This window comes from Vespula vulgaris, chromosome 7, assembly GCF_905475345.1.
Source record: "Vespula vulgaris chromosome 7, iyVesVulg1.1, whole genome shotgun sequence".
Classification (NCBI taxonomy): domain Eukaryota; kingdom Metazoa; phylum Arthropoda; class Insecta; order Hymenoptera; family Vespidae; genus Vespula; species Vespula vulgaris.
This window is the reverse complement of record NC_066592.1, coordinates 2,233,346-2,249,660: the sequence shown is the minus strand read 5'-3', so window position 1 is coordinate 2,249,660 and position 16,315 is coordinate 2,233,346. Positions and strand designations below refer to the sequence as shown.

The window sequence follows — 16,315 nt, the reverse complement described above, 5'->3', positions numbered from 1 at the left end:
CATCCTTCATCCATTTTAAATTCGTAGTAATCATCAGTTATAGCATAGATCTTTCAACCATATTAAGTGTTATATCATACTTATTTTCCAATTGAGATTGATAGTCGTCTTAAGTATGACAAGGAGAACTTTAAGATTGTATTTGCAAAATGTAATAATACGATGGCCATCTGAAAAAATAAGCTTGTTATAAAATTCATTAGATAATTTTATCGTATGTAGAATAAATATGTACGTATATACATACATCTATATGTCTATATATATACATATATACACACATGTATATGTATTTATATATATATATATATACTAGAGCAATTTGAAAAATTCGTGACTGTATTTTTTTACTTTTCACTTTAAGAATATTATTTGTACGTTTAAAAAAGAAGATTACAAACAAAACAAAATAAAAGAAGGAAAAGAAAAACGCTGCAAATTTTTTAAATTGCCCTCCTATATATTTGTATATACACACATATATATATACATATATAATATATATATATATACATACATACATATATATATATATGTATATAATACACATATATATTCTTCAGATATATTTCTTTAGACTTTTATTTCGGAAACTTTTAATCTCTTTATTACAGACTCTCGTTAATGCGCGTCCCTTTTTGGCGATCATTTTTAAAGCTCGTTTTTTGGACATACATATCTGAGTAAATAACAGAGAGAACACAATAAATTTTTACCATTCTTCGTTTCTTGTTTTCTTTTCTTCTTTTTTCTTTTCTTCTCTTTATTGTGAAAGAGAATAAAATTCTAGAGTTAGTGTATTGTTTGTGTGATGTAATAAAATCTCTCGAAAGAACATCTTTTTTCATGTTTAAATATTTCCTTCGTATAATCAAATCGAACGATCCTTTCGTGTCATTGATATTTAGAAGAAAAAAAAAAAAGAAAAAAGAAAAAAAAAGGAGGAAAGAAAAGAAATCACTGTACTCCCGAACGACAAGTTCTTTGATCTTCGAGCATTTCGTAAACAGTAAAATTAAAAATCAAAATAAAAAAAGTGCATATATTTTCCTAACGATTAATGAGCTCTCCGTAACATTTTTATTGATTTATTCATTCATTTATCGTTTATTTATGTTTATTTTCTTATTTTTAATTTTTTTCTTATAATGAACTTCATATCGAAAAAAAATGTAAAAATAAACGGACTGTCTGCTCGAAGATCAGTAAAAGATTCATCGACATTATTATTATTTTTTTTTTTTTTAATTACACATACACACACTCTCTCTCTCTCTCTCTTTCTGAATACAAAGATGTAAGATGTAACATGACAAAAATAAATTATAATGATTGAAAGAGCTGTTAAACGGTTTCGATCATTGAGCAACATTTCGATGGAAGGCACGGTGGCATAGAGATGGTATCAAGCAATAATAATTAATTTCCCGTTATAACGACATCGCGACATTTTTCACAATTTTCATTCAATTTATTATTATTATTACTATTATCATTATCATTAGTATTATCACTATTACTATTATTATTATTATTATTATTATTATTATTATTATTATTAATATCATTTTATTGTTTTATCGTCCGTTTTTTCTTTTCCTTTTTTGCTTTTTTTCTTCATTTTATTTTTTTTCTTTTTTTTCATTGTCTTTTTTTTTCTAAACAGTCATGATCGATAAATCCGTATCAGCGACGATATGTTATCGTCTATTTAAATTGACACACATCAGTAAGTAAACTTACAGAAAGAATTATACGTAATACAGAAAAAAGTAAAAGATTAGTGCACGCGTGTATGCGTTAGTATGAAAACAAGGTAATTCGCTTCATTTATCATGAATGATATAAGTATTACTATGTGTGTCGTAGGTCATATATATAACGTATAAACATAATACGTTGATAATCAAAGGCGTAGATATTTTCGGTCTTATACTGATTAAAACTTTTCATTCAATGCCTTCGATGATAATGGATTTTACCATATCTTCTTTTCTTTCTTTTTCATTCATTTTCATTCATTCATTCACTTACGATCTAGAACTTTGTCGTTTCGTTGATCGTTTAATAACAAATATTTGCAATATTTTTATGGATCATTATTAACACAATAATAATAGTAATAATAATAATAATAATAATAATAATAATAAATATAAAGAATAATAGTAATTACAATTATCACGATACAAAAATTACGTTGCTCGTGACGTGCGAAAAATTCAGATCGTAAATGGAATAAATTAAAAAATTAAAAATATAATCGTCGAAGGAACTTAATAGCATTTAGTTGTTTTTTCCTTAATAACTTTTTATTTTTTTTTCTTTCCATTCTTTCTTTTTCTTTCATTTACTTACGATCTAAATCATTCGACAGAACATTGCTGTTTTCTCGATCGTTTAATAACAGATATTCGCAACATTTTTATACAAAATTATTAATAATACCAATAAGACGATAATAATAATTAATATAAATAATAATAATAATAATAATAATAAGAATAAGAATAATAGTAATAATAATAATGATAATAATGATAATTATTACGATATAATAAAGAAATTGAACAAGTAATAATAATATTATAAATCGCGTTGCTTATGATACGAAAAAAATGTAGATAGTAAACGTAATAAATTAAGTTCAAATATGTAGTCGTTAAGTAAAAGTTAAAAACGTCTCGCAAATTCAGAGACACTTTGAACTCAAGCAAGAAATGAAGTTTCTTAAATGAGAAAAAAATATTCTAGAAAATATCATCGCTCGTTAATACGCTCTGTTAATTCTTCTCGCAGATTTTATAGCATCTAAAAGCAGCGGTCTCTAATGCGCCCTGACCTATATATATCATCGCGCGTTAACTTATATATTCTGTTTTACAATTTTATAAAATTATATAGTCGAAAGAGAGAAAGGAAAAGAAATTTTTCTTAATTATCGAGATTGATAATTAAAAAAAAAAAAAGAAAGAAAGAAAGAAAAAAAAAGAAAAGAAAAATCAAAAGTCGGAAAAACGAAACAAAACTTGAAGAACATTCTATTCTTTTTTTTTTTTTGTTGAGCTTTTATACATCAACACATTTTTCTAATCGTTTACTAATGGTCCAGTGTGAATTTTCTTTCTTGTTTTTGTCTTCTAATTTTTCTTTCCCCACTTTTCATCTTATTGCATATTTTATTGTAATAAAACGTAATACGTGAACGTCATTGTATTCTTCTTCTTTCTTTTTTCTTTTTTTTTTTTCATCTCGTAATTTCGTAATAAGAAAGAAAATATTTAAAAGGAAAGTTAGGTGGATGCGTTCGTGTGCGTGCATATGTTTGTGTCAGAGGTTGAAAAGATTCTCGTTTGGGTCGAACATCTCCTTTCTTTACATATTCTATTACGTGTATCTGGTGTGACCTATTACTATAAATAAATAAATTAAAACGCACGGTATCTCGGACTCCTCGTATTTTTATCGGATTTCTAAAATCCATTAGGAATATTTTGGAATAATATATTTCGTCTCGCGCGTGTGTGTGTGTGTGACTTTTGTTTGTATTACACAGATTATCTCTTACATCTATATTAAATATCAATCAGATATATGTATTTATCTTGTATTTAAATGTTTTCTCTAACGTGCATGATCCATACCGAGAGAATAATGAATAGGTACAAATAGTTGTGCTTTTTATATATCTAATAAAAATACAAATGTGCCACTTTGCTCTCTAATGTATATTTTTAGAATGTAATATTTTGTATGTATGTATGTATATGTATGTATGTATGTATGTATGTATGTATGTATGTATGTATGTATGTATGTATATTTGGATATACATATGTCTAACGAGACGATAGGTAATTTATAAGTATATACTATTTATATATATATATATATATATATATATATATATATATATATTATAATAAGTTATTTTTTTAGAATACGACATTAATCGTAAGGCTAACGTTTTCGTTGAGTATGCCATTCGAATGTGCATCTCAAATATTACATTACTTACATAACTCGAATTTTTTCTTTTTTTTTTGGTGGTTTGTTTGTTTTTTTTTTTTTCGATCTAATGACTACTTCATATTATCTCTATAAGAAACAGCTCCGTCTAAATCAGACGATTATGCTGTATGATAACACGAATATGATTCGAAATGTCGAAATATTGGAAAAACGTACATATGCTACGCGAATTTCTCTCTATCGAACATAATTTATATCATTTATAAAACTACGTACGTAGGTAATTATATAATTATGTATTTATGTATGTATGCATGTATCAATGTTCTGTATTACAGAATGTCTACAATGAAACGTTGGAATATTATTATCAAAAAAAAAGATCTGGACGTTTCATGGTAAACACCTTGTATGTTTTATATTTAGTACATTAAAAAATTAATTAGAGAGAATAATTATGGCACTTTCGGATGCTAATTTATTCGCATTCGTGTTCCATCGTCCATCGTTAAAAACGTTCCTTTATTATTATTATTATTATTATTATTATTAATATTATTATTATTATTATTATTATTATTATTATTATTATTATTATTATTATTATTATTATTATTATTATTACTATTACTATTATTACTATTATTACTATTATTATTATTATTATTACTATTATTATAAATTACTAAATGAAAGATATCAACACATTTCTCTCTCTGGATACGTGTATCTGTGTGTGTACGTGTGTATGTATGTACGTAGTACGTAGTAATCTCTACTTTGCATTTTGCATTTAATGTTATGCCTAACATGTCGAACGAATAGAATTTCGATGTGAATTAATTTCCTTATCTTTTCTTTTTTTGTCTTTTTTCTTTTTTTTTCTCTTTTTTTTTTTTTTTTTTTTTGAACGAACTCAAACCCGATTTTCCTGCGATGATCGTTGAAGTACATAATACATAGTTGTTTTCTTATACATATGTGTCGAGAAAGGCAGTTTATTCATTTCGGTGTCATTTCTTCGTATGAGAGAGACAGAAAGAGAAAAAGATAGATAGAAAGAGAGAGAGAAAGAGAGAGAGAAAGAAAAATATAAAAAAATAAGAAATAAATATAGAGATATAATGATAGATAGAGAAAAAAAATATAGAAAGATAAAAGAGTGAGAAAAAGAGAGAGAGAAAAATATTTTTATAAATAACTCTCTCATATACGAATCCTAAACAAACTTGACTACTAATGTTCTACATGTTATAATCCATAAATTACGTTCGTCAATTTATTGGCATAACACTTATATATACATATTTACATATACATATACATATAGATATATATATATATGTATTTGTAATATACTAATATTTTATTATTATTATTATTATTATTATTATTATTAGATTTAATTGTGTATATATACATAATATATAAGACGTATAATATGTATATATATACATATTACATAACTCTCTCATTCGCTCATTCCATCATATACAATTCTACATTCTACATTCTTAATATTATAATTCATCATCATCATCATCATCATCATCTTTCTAATAGCTCGCTAAGTTAATAATAAAGATGTTTCGATTTGCCCAAAACAACGGTATTCGTAGTTAATACTTGAAATATATTTAGAACGTCATTTGCAGGTACCAAAAAGTGCAAGTCTCTTAGTTAGTTCATCTTGTATCACCGTGTGTATTATAATGCGTTTAAGAAAGAAATGTTAAATAAAAATTAAAAGTAATAAAAAGATAAACGAATAGAGATATAGAGATATAAAGAAACAGAGAGAAAAAGAGAAAGAGAGAAAGAGAGAGAGATAGAGATAGAGATAGAGTGATACATAGGTAGGTAGTTCGATAGATGGAAAGAGAAAAACATTTAGCGTGATTATTTAATCCTTACATATATATGTACGTATGTAGTATTTATTACTCCGAATATCACAATTCGAGATAGTTGTTTTGAGCGGACCGCAATCTTCTCTATGTATCTGTATAGAGTTTTATATATATATATATATATATATATATATATATATGTATATGTATATATATATATGTATATATATACTCTCTTCTGCCAGGTCGACACCAACGCTTACTCGAATCTTTCCAATTTTTTTTTATTTATTTTATTGTTATTTTATTATTATTACTATTATTTTATGTTATTAGTAATATTATTATTGTTGTTATCATTACTATTACTATTACTATTATTTTTATTATTATTATTATTATTATTATTATTATTATTATTATTATTATTATTATCATTTCAAACCGTTAATTCATTTATTTATTTTTTTCTTACTTTTTTTTTTTGACTTTACAACTAATCTTTTTTTTCTTTTTATCTTTTTTGTTATACGATCGTTTCTGTCTCTATGAAAACTAGGAATAATTACGATGATGAATGACGATCGATCGAACTGTAAAATATTGTTTGTTTGTTTGTTTGTTTGTTCGTTTGTTCGTTTGTTCGTTTGCTTCCTTTTTCTTTTTTTTTTTTGCTTGTTTAAATATTTGTCATCTCTCTCTCGGAACAATGTTCTTCTTTCGTATCGATTTGATCGAGAAAAAAAAATATAAAAATAAATAAATAAATAAATAAATTTAACGTCGAGAGCGTTGATGCCGGTACGTCAAAATCTAACGTAGACCCAGCTACAATATTACATATATCGTGCGAAGCATGTACGTTTGTTAAACATTTCTTAATTACTAATATTAACAATAGAAAATAATTGTTAATAATTATTACATAGATAATTATTGTAAGATTTTTATTTTGAAGAAATTCATCTAGATAATTTTCCCTCGTTCAATCGAACGTGTCAAAGTATCAATCTCCATTCCAAAATTATATAATTCTTGAGATAATAAGAAAAAAAAAATGATAATATATCTGCTCATTGATTTCTTGAAAAAAGTTATCTAAATAATTTACTCTGTGATATGTTAAAAATACTGATGTTAATTCTAAAATTATATAATTCTGGAAATAAATATTCACTTATACGAAGGCCACCATGGTTAAAAAAAAAAAAAAGAGAGAGGAAAATAGAGATAATTTAAATGTTACATGCTTCTCACGATAGACGTACGTATATATATATATATATAGTGTTTATATATTAACGTTTCTTTTGAAATATTCATTACCTAAGTAAAAACTAACGTTATGCAGTAAATGAATTTATAATTATATTTTTCGTTTTCTTTTTTTTCTTTTTTTTTTGTTGTTTTTTCTTCGTTCGAGAATAAGTGTTTAAAATATATATAGAGTTTGCGATTCACCTGAGTGCTACTTTTTTTCGGATTCACTTTCGGTCCTTGCACGATACCCTTGTTCTTTTTTTATTTATTTTTTATTTATTTGTGTGTGTGTGTGTGTGTTTGTGTATGTCTGTGAATGTGTACGTATTTATTTTTGTTTTTTAAATACATATTTAGTACGCTACATCTGAGAGATAAGAGATTATGCGGAGACTGGATCTCGAAAAAAAAAAAAATGGAAAAAGATTTTTAAAAATACATCTTTCCTTTCCGTGTACTACTATTTTTAGGCATGTGTCTTTTTTATTTTCTATCTTATAAAAGTCTTTAAAAAGGAATCTGGAATATATAATATGAGAAAGGTGTGTGTGTGTGTGTGTGTGCGTGTGTGTGTACGTGTAGAAAAAGATGAGAAAAGAAAAGGAAAAAGAAGAAAGAAAGGAAAGAGAAAGAAGAGGGAAAATTGAAAATTTTAGAGAAAAAGAAGATGAGAACAACTCAATTCCTTCGACTAGAATTGTACAAACGTTGCAGTTAATATAAGTATGATATAAAGAAGAAAATCAATCGATTATTTTAACAAGAATTATTCAGTGTATCACCGTCACGTGAGGAATTAGGAGTAGGTAGAAGGGACTATGATATTAAAATCATAAAAAAGAATATTCTACGTAATTATATTCCCAAATTTTAGATCATACAAACGTCTTATCGAAAGAAAAGGATAAAACAAAATATATAAGAAAAAGAAAACACGGTGACCGTGAACGAACATATTTTTCCGATGTAAAAAAAAAAGAAGAAGAAGGTAGAGAAAAAGAAGAAAAAGAAGAAAAAAAGAAAAATACAAAAGAACAATAATAATTCATTAATTAATATCACATCTTCGTAAATCGCATAAGTCTCGTTGATTATTATTTCGGCAGTTGGATATCGTTAAAGTTACTCGTAATACACGGAGATGGAAATAAAAATATGTTGAAAAAAAAAAAAAAAAAAACTTGTTTTCCCAATAAAAACGATCTTAGAAATCGAGCTAATAATTTCTACAAAAACCTTGCAAATTTTAATAGTGTACTATCGATATAATTTGATTATAAAATAAACGAGAGAAGAAATGTTTATTAATTCTCTATTAGAAAAGAATATCTATTCGATTATAAGAGAGACAGAGACAGATAGATAAGACAGAATGATAGAAAGAGATATGAGGAAGTGAAATTATGAAGGAGCTAGATGACACTGAACCAGTTCGCTCCGTGAATACTTAAGGAAGTGTATCAAGTTTGGTTAATGGACGGTGAAGCACAGAACGTGTAGGTATGTTGTATCGCTACTAAACGGTAGTTTCCCGGTCAACGTGGATATATTCCACGAAACCGGGTTGCTGATGTCAGGATGCCGCACCCAAAAGGGTCTCTTCCGTCGGCGCCCGTCTCGGCTTGCTATTCTTCATCGTTCCTTTATAACGAAGTCGTTTCGCGCGTAACCTGGACCTACGTAAATATATAACGAAATAAAGAAATTATTATAAATCAACGTTATCGTCAATACCACAGAAAGTTCATCATTAAAAAAAAAGTCATTATTAATATTGTATGTTATATGTGTTGTATTTATCGGTCGTATTTAAAGAATTATATCCATCGATATTTGTAACATACTAATTATTCATATGTTAAAATTAATCGTCGGGAAATAACGATTAGACAAGACTTTTAAATAAAACGTATCAACTTTGATGTCACACTAATTACAACGTACTGATATTGTGGAATTAGCGATTGTCTTTTTAGAATTTCTTTTTTGATAGAATTAGCGACAAAATTGTAGTGATGTGTCAATAGTAATGGGTTTAATAAATTTCTGAGGAAGAGGAAAAGATATGAATGGAAAAAAGTAGAGTAAATATATATGAACGTAGAAATATTGGAATAGTACGAGCATGCATAGGTTCGTGTAAATAGAAACTAGGCACGAAGATGCAAAAAAACGTTTTGTGAATTTATTACCTGCTGATCAGTATGGCGAAGAGGCACGCAAAGGCAGTGACAATTCCGGTAACTCCGGCAACGACGAGCCACAAAGCCGGCGGCAATAACCCTAATAATCTAGCGCCGCTTCCGCAATTGGCTTCGTCGTGACCGGACGGGCAGTGTGGCCTGCCGTCGCACCAAAGGCTGGCAGCGATGCAAGCACCAAGTTCGGGACATTTGTGCGGACAATCTCCCTGAGATACGGTCTCGTTCTCCGGTCCTCTTTCTGGAAGACGTAACTGTCTGCGTAAGGCAGCTCTGCTCTTAGAAATCTCTAACCAAGAAGCTGCAGCTTGACCGGATTCTCTGGCAACAAAATCCAATAAAAGTGCTGGTGGCCTTGGTGGCCCAGGCCATTTCCCTTCCCCTCCGCCTAACCATTCTTCAGAAAACACATGAACGGTAAACTCTCTGGCACCAGGTTCAGCTGGACAAACCACTTTCAACAATCTGGGTGGCCAACCGGAATACAATAAGATCCTGTTAGACGTTGGACATTTAATGGCATCGCTCGATTCGGATACCGGTGCAGGTTCTAATGGCATGAACCAACCCCACGTTAATACAAATAGCGATCTATTTTCTCTAGCCTCGACTAACCATGGAAGACCTTCGCAATAGATATCTGGTCTTGATAAGGGCGGAGCAACGAATCTTAACTCGCCACCTGTTCGATCAAAAATTGATTCGATTAATTTACCAGAAAATAAAAAATAGAAAAGAAAAAAGAAAACGAAACAGAATCCGCAATTATATTAGATGGATGATATCTTGGCTGTATCATATCAAAGTGATCTTAATATTTTTAGATTTTTTTTTCTTTCTTTTATTTTGCAATTAATTACGGCGTGATTATCGTATTTGGGACAAGCTGATAAATCATTTTTGAAGCACGTTACCTTCGCCGCGAACTCTCTGTTTTCTTGGGCACTCCGGTGAACGCACCAACTCGAAACTGGCGTAGAAGAAGAGAGTCTCGAAGTCTTCGTGAGGTGCCTGCTGATCTACCAGGAACGTGATCTCAAGTGCTCTTCCAGCTGAGATATGGGTCAACGGGAGATTAGACGTGTTATCGCAAAGACAAGCTCTAGGTAGTTTGACGTCACGCCACGGTGCCTCGTAAAGAACCAGTCGAGCCTCTCTTGAACCGATCTCGTGTACGCAACGTGGTCTACCAGTATGTGGGTCCGGTTCGCTGATACAGGATGTCGCTTCACCGAGGCTAACGTTGTGCAACGTTAATCTAACTCTTTCGCCTACTCCAGCTTCTATTCTATATTTGCAATCCAATTTAGAGGAACCACCTCTACCGAAAAGTCGAACATCCCGTGGTGACGTCACATCACCACTTCGAACTTTACGCCAAACTCTGCTACAAACACCGTCTCCCCATGGTTCACCAACTTGAATCGTTGAAATGAATTCGTATTGAGCCTGAACAAATCGACGTTAATATATATCTTAAATTTCATATAATCATAAGTTATATCAAGCCTATATATATATATACCTTATATATATATATACATATACTTGCTCAAAATTCGTTTTCCTTCAAAGTTTTAATAAATCTAACTGAGGAACATGTTAACTCTCTACATAACTTTAAATAACTTCCAAATTTCAAATCAGATATTGTACTTAAAAATTTTTAACTCCTTCAATTAATTAACTAATAGCTTTAACAGATCTAACTTTAATTAGTTCATATCGCATGGTTGATATTGGTAAATATCAAGAGTTTTAACGAGAATAACACAGTTACACTATATAAATATCACGTACAAAAATTGGTTCATACGATGTTGAGATATTTTTTTTATCGTTGAAAATAAATGCTTTCGACTTGTAAATTGTAAACTTTGAAAAAGTATTTCACAGTGTTATATTCACCTGAAAGTTGACATTGTGAAGAGCAGTTCCAAGTACAGTTTCCATTCGCAATGTTAAGCTAGGTGCAATCGTGAGATAACTTTCATCCTCTGTGCAAGGTCTAGTACTTCTCGTAGCATTTCTAAGGGCCGCATGTGCGCAAAGTTTAGGTGTACTGTCGCAAAGTGTGACCATAGGAAGTCCGGTTAACGGAGATCCATCCCAAAACAATAACTTAACTCCGCACATCGAATCCGATTGCGTGCTAGCATTGTTTTCCGTACTCGTTGTTAAATCCCTTTGAGAGTAGGACGAGAAATATATCCATACGCGATCACCGGCTGATCCTTTTATGTTCCACGTACAGCTGGAACTTGGTGGCAGTGCGTGAAGCGGAGCTCTTAACGTGCCGCTCCTTTTGGCTGTACCTGCATCATTCGTGGACTCGCATGAATCACTGGAACTTTTGTATATTTCACTTGATATTTAATACAAAAAAAAAAAAAAGTAAAAAGGATAATATCAAATAAATTAAATATTGTTAATCTCATCAATTTTAGACTCGCGTATTATCATGAATTTTAATAAATAATATATAAATACGCAGTAACTCAATTCCGATTAACAAACAATAAAGTATAATTGAATGAATATTATACGAAGTAAATTGCACTCTTAAGAATAGTCCTATTGCACTATGCATCAATTTTAGACTCACGCGAATGATATATAAACTCAGGTATATAAACGTGTAGAAATACCATTGACAAAGAAATGACATCCTTCGGAGTTTCTGGCATAATCCAGACCATCCGAGTCCACATAGATAACTTGAACTTCCAATTCGAGTCTCAATGCCGACGCTCCTAAAGGAATGGCAATCGGTGAACTTCTAAACTCGACGAGCATATTTGGTCCTCTGGCAATGACTCTTGGTAAAGGACCACCACAGTAGATCAGGAGGATTGGATCTTCGGTACGCAAGCCGTCGTGAAAGATTAGTCGATCTTTTTCAGGTGTGCAATCTTGCCAAATGCTGAGCGACGCATTGGAGCTTGTTAATCCAGTGGGACCGGTTGGACTGTTTTTAACGGATATCATAGCATGTTTGCAAGTTGGTACCTCCTTTTGACGGAGTGTAATCATACAGCTCGCATTTCTTGGATATTCTCCTGGATAATTTGGACTTTGGAGACGACATTGTTTCAAGTGGCACTCGTAAAAGTTTCTGGAGCAGTAGGTTCCTGGAACAGGCGAGCCTCTCTCGATAGGATAATCCGGTTTTCCTAGACGTGCCACGGCATCGTTTCGTGAAACGAAACGATATCTAAGACGGAATTCAAATGGAACAGAGGGTGGTGCGTGAAACAGACGAATCGAGGCGGTGACCGTACTGGTCTCGCTGTAATAAGTCGCACGATTTTCTCCACCGCCGCACCAAAATCCACCTGTAAAGTGTCTGCCCAATTCGGCTAATTGCAAAGATCCTTCGGGACAACTAGCCGATAGATATTCGGCGTTTGGCTCGAGACGTCCTACGCTGAAAGAATCCCAAAGAAGTTGAACGAGTTCCCCGTAACCTCGGCCAGCCGCAGTGAAGGTCAGGTGACAAAGAAAAGGAAGACGCGTTTCAGCTGGTCTAGAAAGCTCCAAATGATAGGTACGACCCTCCTGGCCGTGATAAGTGCGGTTGCATGGAGTACAAAGCGTTGGTTCGTCGCTACCATCTCCGCAATCGTTTTTACCATTGCAATAGGCATCAATCGGTACGCAATGTCCATCTCGACAAGTCAATTCCGCAAGGCCGCAGGTGCCGCCGTTCGAACCAGTAGTCCTCTTGATCAGGATCACCGATATAAGGAAGAGGAAGATCAGTCCTGTTCGTACCTGGCCACCTCCGACATCGGCTATCTCCTGAAATATTGTTAGATTGCCGTAAAATTTCCCGCGATTCTTCCTCGATTTTACTTTCCTCGATTGTTTTCAATAAAAAATTTCGAATCAAGTATTCTGTTCCTCGAACGAACACGTTTCCTACCTGCAAGAAGGTAACCATCCACGAAGAGAAAAAAGAAAGAAAAAAAGAAACAAACAAACAAACAAACAAACAAACAGACAGACAGACAGACAGACAAGCAAGCAAACAAGCAAACGAGCAAACGAAAAGAAATAATTAAGATAAGAATTACCATAATCATCCGCCAGTAGGTCGAGCATCACAGTGACAATTTGAAGAACGTTGTCCGATTCGACGGCAGCATAGTGTGCTCGAGCTATATACCAATTCCCGGTTTTCGCACGTTGAGAGGAGCACCACCCACCACCGATGACACCGCCACTGTAACCATAATCATAACTAACGCACCACCGGTGCTAACACCGGCAACAACACCATCTACGCCAGCAACACCTTCAATCACACTCGTTCACCACACTCGATCACGATAGATAGAAAGAGAGAGAGAGAGAGAGAGAGATAAAGAGAGAGAGAGAGAAAGAGAGAAAGAAAGATAGAGAGAGAGAAAGAGATAGAGATAGAGAAATATAGATAGAATGAGGAAGAAAGAGAGAGAAAGAGAGAAAGGAAGAGACAAGCAGGCAAACGGACAAACAAAAAGAGAAGCGAACAGAAAGACCGTGCGAGTCTCTGGTTTGACCGACAATTTTCACAAATAAATTTCAACGATGAAAAAAAATCGTCACTAGCGAATCCTATCCTTACTCCACGATCGAATCTCGGTGACTCTCTTACACGAGATTCGAGCTGGAGTCGATGAGGCGCTGGAGATGGGCGCGGGAGTCGACGCGCAAGTGCCCGGTGCATACTGCACACAAACGACTCGTACGTCGTCGTACTTTGTCGACTCGTGCTGCAGAATCTAGCGGGTGGGAGGGTGGGAGGGGGGTAGGGGGTAGAGAGGAGGGAAGGCTGGGAGGATGATGGGGCTGAGCTCAGGGCCTGGCTGCTAGGCGCCTCGATGCCATCGATCGCAGCATCCCTCTCTCTCTTTCTCTCTCTCTAGCCCCTCTCTCTCTCTCTCTCTCTCTCTCTCTCTCTCTCTCTCTCTCTCTCTCTCTCTCTCTCTCTCTCTATGTCTCTGTCTGTCTCTGTCTCTCTCTCTTTTAACACCAACAAGAAATCCTCGTTAGAGTTCGTAGAACCAATTTCACCCTTCACTCCGAACTATCCACTACCATCTTACTTTTCATCGAAAAACCGACAAACTCACTGAATACTTCTCTTCAATGGACAACACAACAACAACACATTAAAGAGATCTCGTGTTCGAGATCTATTCAAAAAGATTGGTCATACCTATGAGGGTATCTCTCTTTTTTTTTTCTTTCTTTTTCTGTTTTGTTTTTTTTTTCTTCTTCATTCTTTCCTTTCCTTTTCTTTTTCACGTATCATTCTTAAGAGAGGAAACTTGAAAAAAGCTTCTTTATGTATAGATACAAATGTATGTTATGTGTGTGTCTATGTGTGTGTGTATATTGTACGTATGTATGTATGTAGGTATGTTACAATATATAGGAGAGATACACGGAAAAAGCCCAAAGAGAGACGCCTTTTAGCTCTCTCGCACGAGAGTTAGAATAGGACAAGGCGGCTTTTTCGGGCTGAGATTAAATCGAACGACAAAGGGACGCTCGTTGCCTTGGTTTCCCTCGGTTTTGCGCGGGGGATTATTGAGAGTGAAACAGAGAGAGAATGATTGTTACAATTTTAGCCAGACGAAGACAAATTTTTATCGGGGGAGGGATGAACAATTTTTTTCTTTTTTCCTTTCTTTTTTTTTATTATTATTCTAACTTATCACTCGTCGTCAAAGTTACTTTTTATTTGGCAAATCCCTTTATCCAATTTTTATTGTCCAATGGATTAGACAATAATACATGTAGATCGTTGATCCTCTCTTTTGACCGTCGAATGAATGAAATTTGTTTGGTTGTTTCTCTTTCTTTTTTTCCTTTTTCTTTTTTTTTTTTAATTTCTATAGAGCTACGAGAAAAAAAAGAGATATCTACAATTGTTATTACAACTTGATTTAAATTTTATACGTTATATATATAGCTATAATAAATCATGATTTCAGTCGTACTTTTTATTATATAGTACCGTGGAAAGCTTGAAAAATGCTTTTTCTAGACAACTAAAGTAATTCAATCTATTGTCTTGACTTGAAGGATACGTTGAAAGTTGGCGCGATGACACAGAAACAAATGGGGCCGTTTAAAAGACCTGCCTCAGGTGCAAATGTCTAAAGTTTGACGATAACGAAGTTTCCAGAATATAATAGTAGACCAATGACTTTTTAAAATATTCACATTATTTTTAGAGGAACATTATTTCTGACTTTATACGTAATTATACTTAATTTAACCAAATTATTTATACAATTTATTTAATGCGTATATAATGAATTATATAATATAATTATATTACGTATAATTATATTATAATTTTTTAATAAAGTATTTTATAACCGATATATATATATATATATATATATATATATATATATATATATATATATATATATATATATAGTTTAAAATAAATTCCATACATATTAATAAATCCAATATAATAGACCTATACAAAATGTTAAAAAAAGAAATAAAATAAAAATAGAAATTCCCATTAGAAAATACCAATAAATTTTACTGAATGAATTTATAAATAAAGAAAGAAAAAAGCATCGTTATATAAATAAATTTGTTATATAAAAAAAAAATGATACTTATATTTATAAATCAGTTCAATAATAATAATTTTCAAAATTATATCTTCTCGCGATGGAGTGAAAATGAAACGATAAAAATTTACACATATTAAACGTTCACACGTTTAATTAATAAATGAAATGATCGAACTCACCTATTATGTATGTATTCGAGTGGTAATGTGTACGAACGATAAATTTCTATGTATAACTTTAAACAACACACATGTACATTATTCAAACACATACATAGTATATACTTTGGCTGGTCCATGTATCGTAATAATGGCCTTGGGTATCGTGTTTTGGACGTTCATTCAAACATGTGAGAACGTTTGCTTGCTGAAGCCGAACAAACTCAACCAACACGTATAATTTGATTTATAACCATTGCATTATACATCAATTAATATACAAT

At 31.9% G+C, this 16,315-nt stretch overlaps 1 protein-coding gene across 3 annotated transcripts; it reads right to left on the bottom strand.

Annotated features, from left to right (window-relative positions):
• Positions 1-568: 568 nt before the first annotated feature.
• On the bottom strand, positions 569-14,470 carry LOC127065311 (uncharacterized). 3 transcript variants are annotated; one of them, XM_050997476.1, is made up of 7 exons: positions 13,893-14,470; positions 13,360-13,508; positions 11,932-13,084; positions 11,192-11,598; positions 10,198-10,732; positions 9,275-9,965; positions 569-8,758 (listed from the first exon to the last, which is right to left on the bottom strand). In XM_050997476.1, the coding sequence occupies exons 2-7, from the start codon at positions 13,366-13,368 to the stop codon at positions 8,656-8,658; spliced, it is 2,898 nt and encodes a 965-aa protein (XP_050853433.1). In that variant the 5' UTR covers positions 13,369-13,508; positions 13,893-14,470; the 3' UTR covers positions 569-8,655. The 3 variants fall into 3 exon arrangements, with proteins under 3 accessions (XP_050853433.1, XP_050853434.1, XP_050853432.1); XM_050997477.1 differs by having other exon boundaries at positions 13,923-14,470; XM_050997475.1 differs by having other exon boundaries at positions 13,360-14,470.
• Positions 14,471-16,315: the final 1,845 nt, after the last annotated feature.

What these genes read in the sequence shown, in the direction of transcription:
- LOC127065311 (XM_050997475.1), bottom strand. An exon ending in ATGTCATTTCTTTGTCAATG is followed by an intron (nt 11,599 to 11,931) that starts GTATTTCTACAC and finishes CGAATGATGCAG; the next exon opens with GTACAGCCAAAAGGAGCGGC. An exon ending in ACAGAGAGTTCGCGGCGAAG is followed by an intron (nt 9,966 to 10,197) that starts GTAACGTGCTTC and finishes TTGATCGAACAG; the next exon opens with GTGGCGAGTTAAGATTCGTT.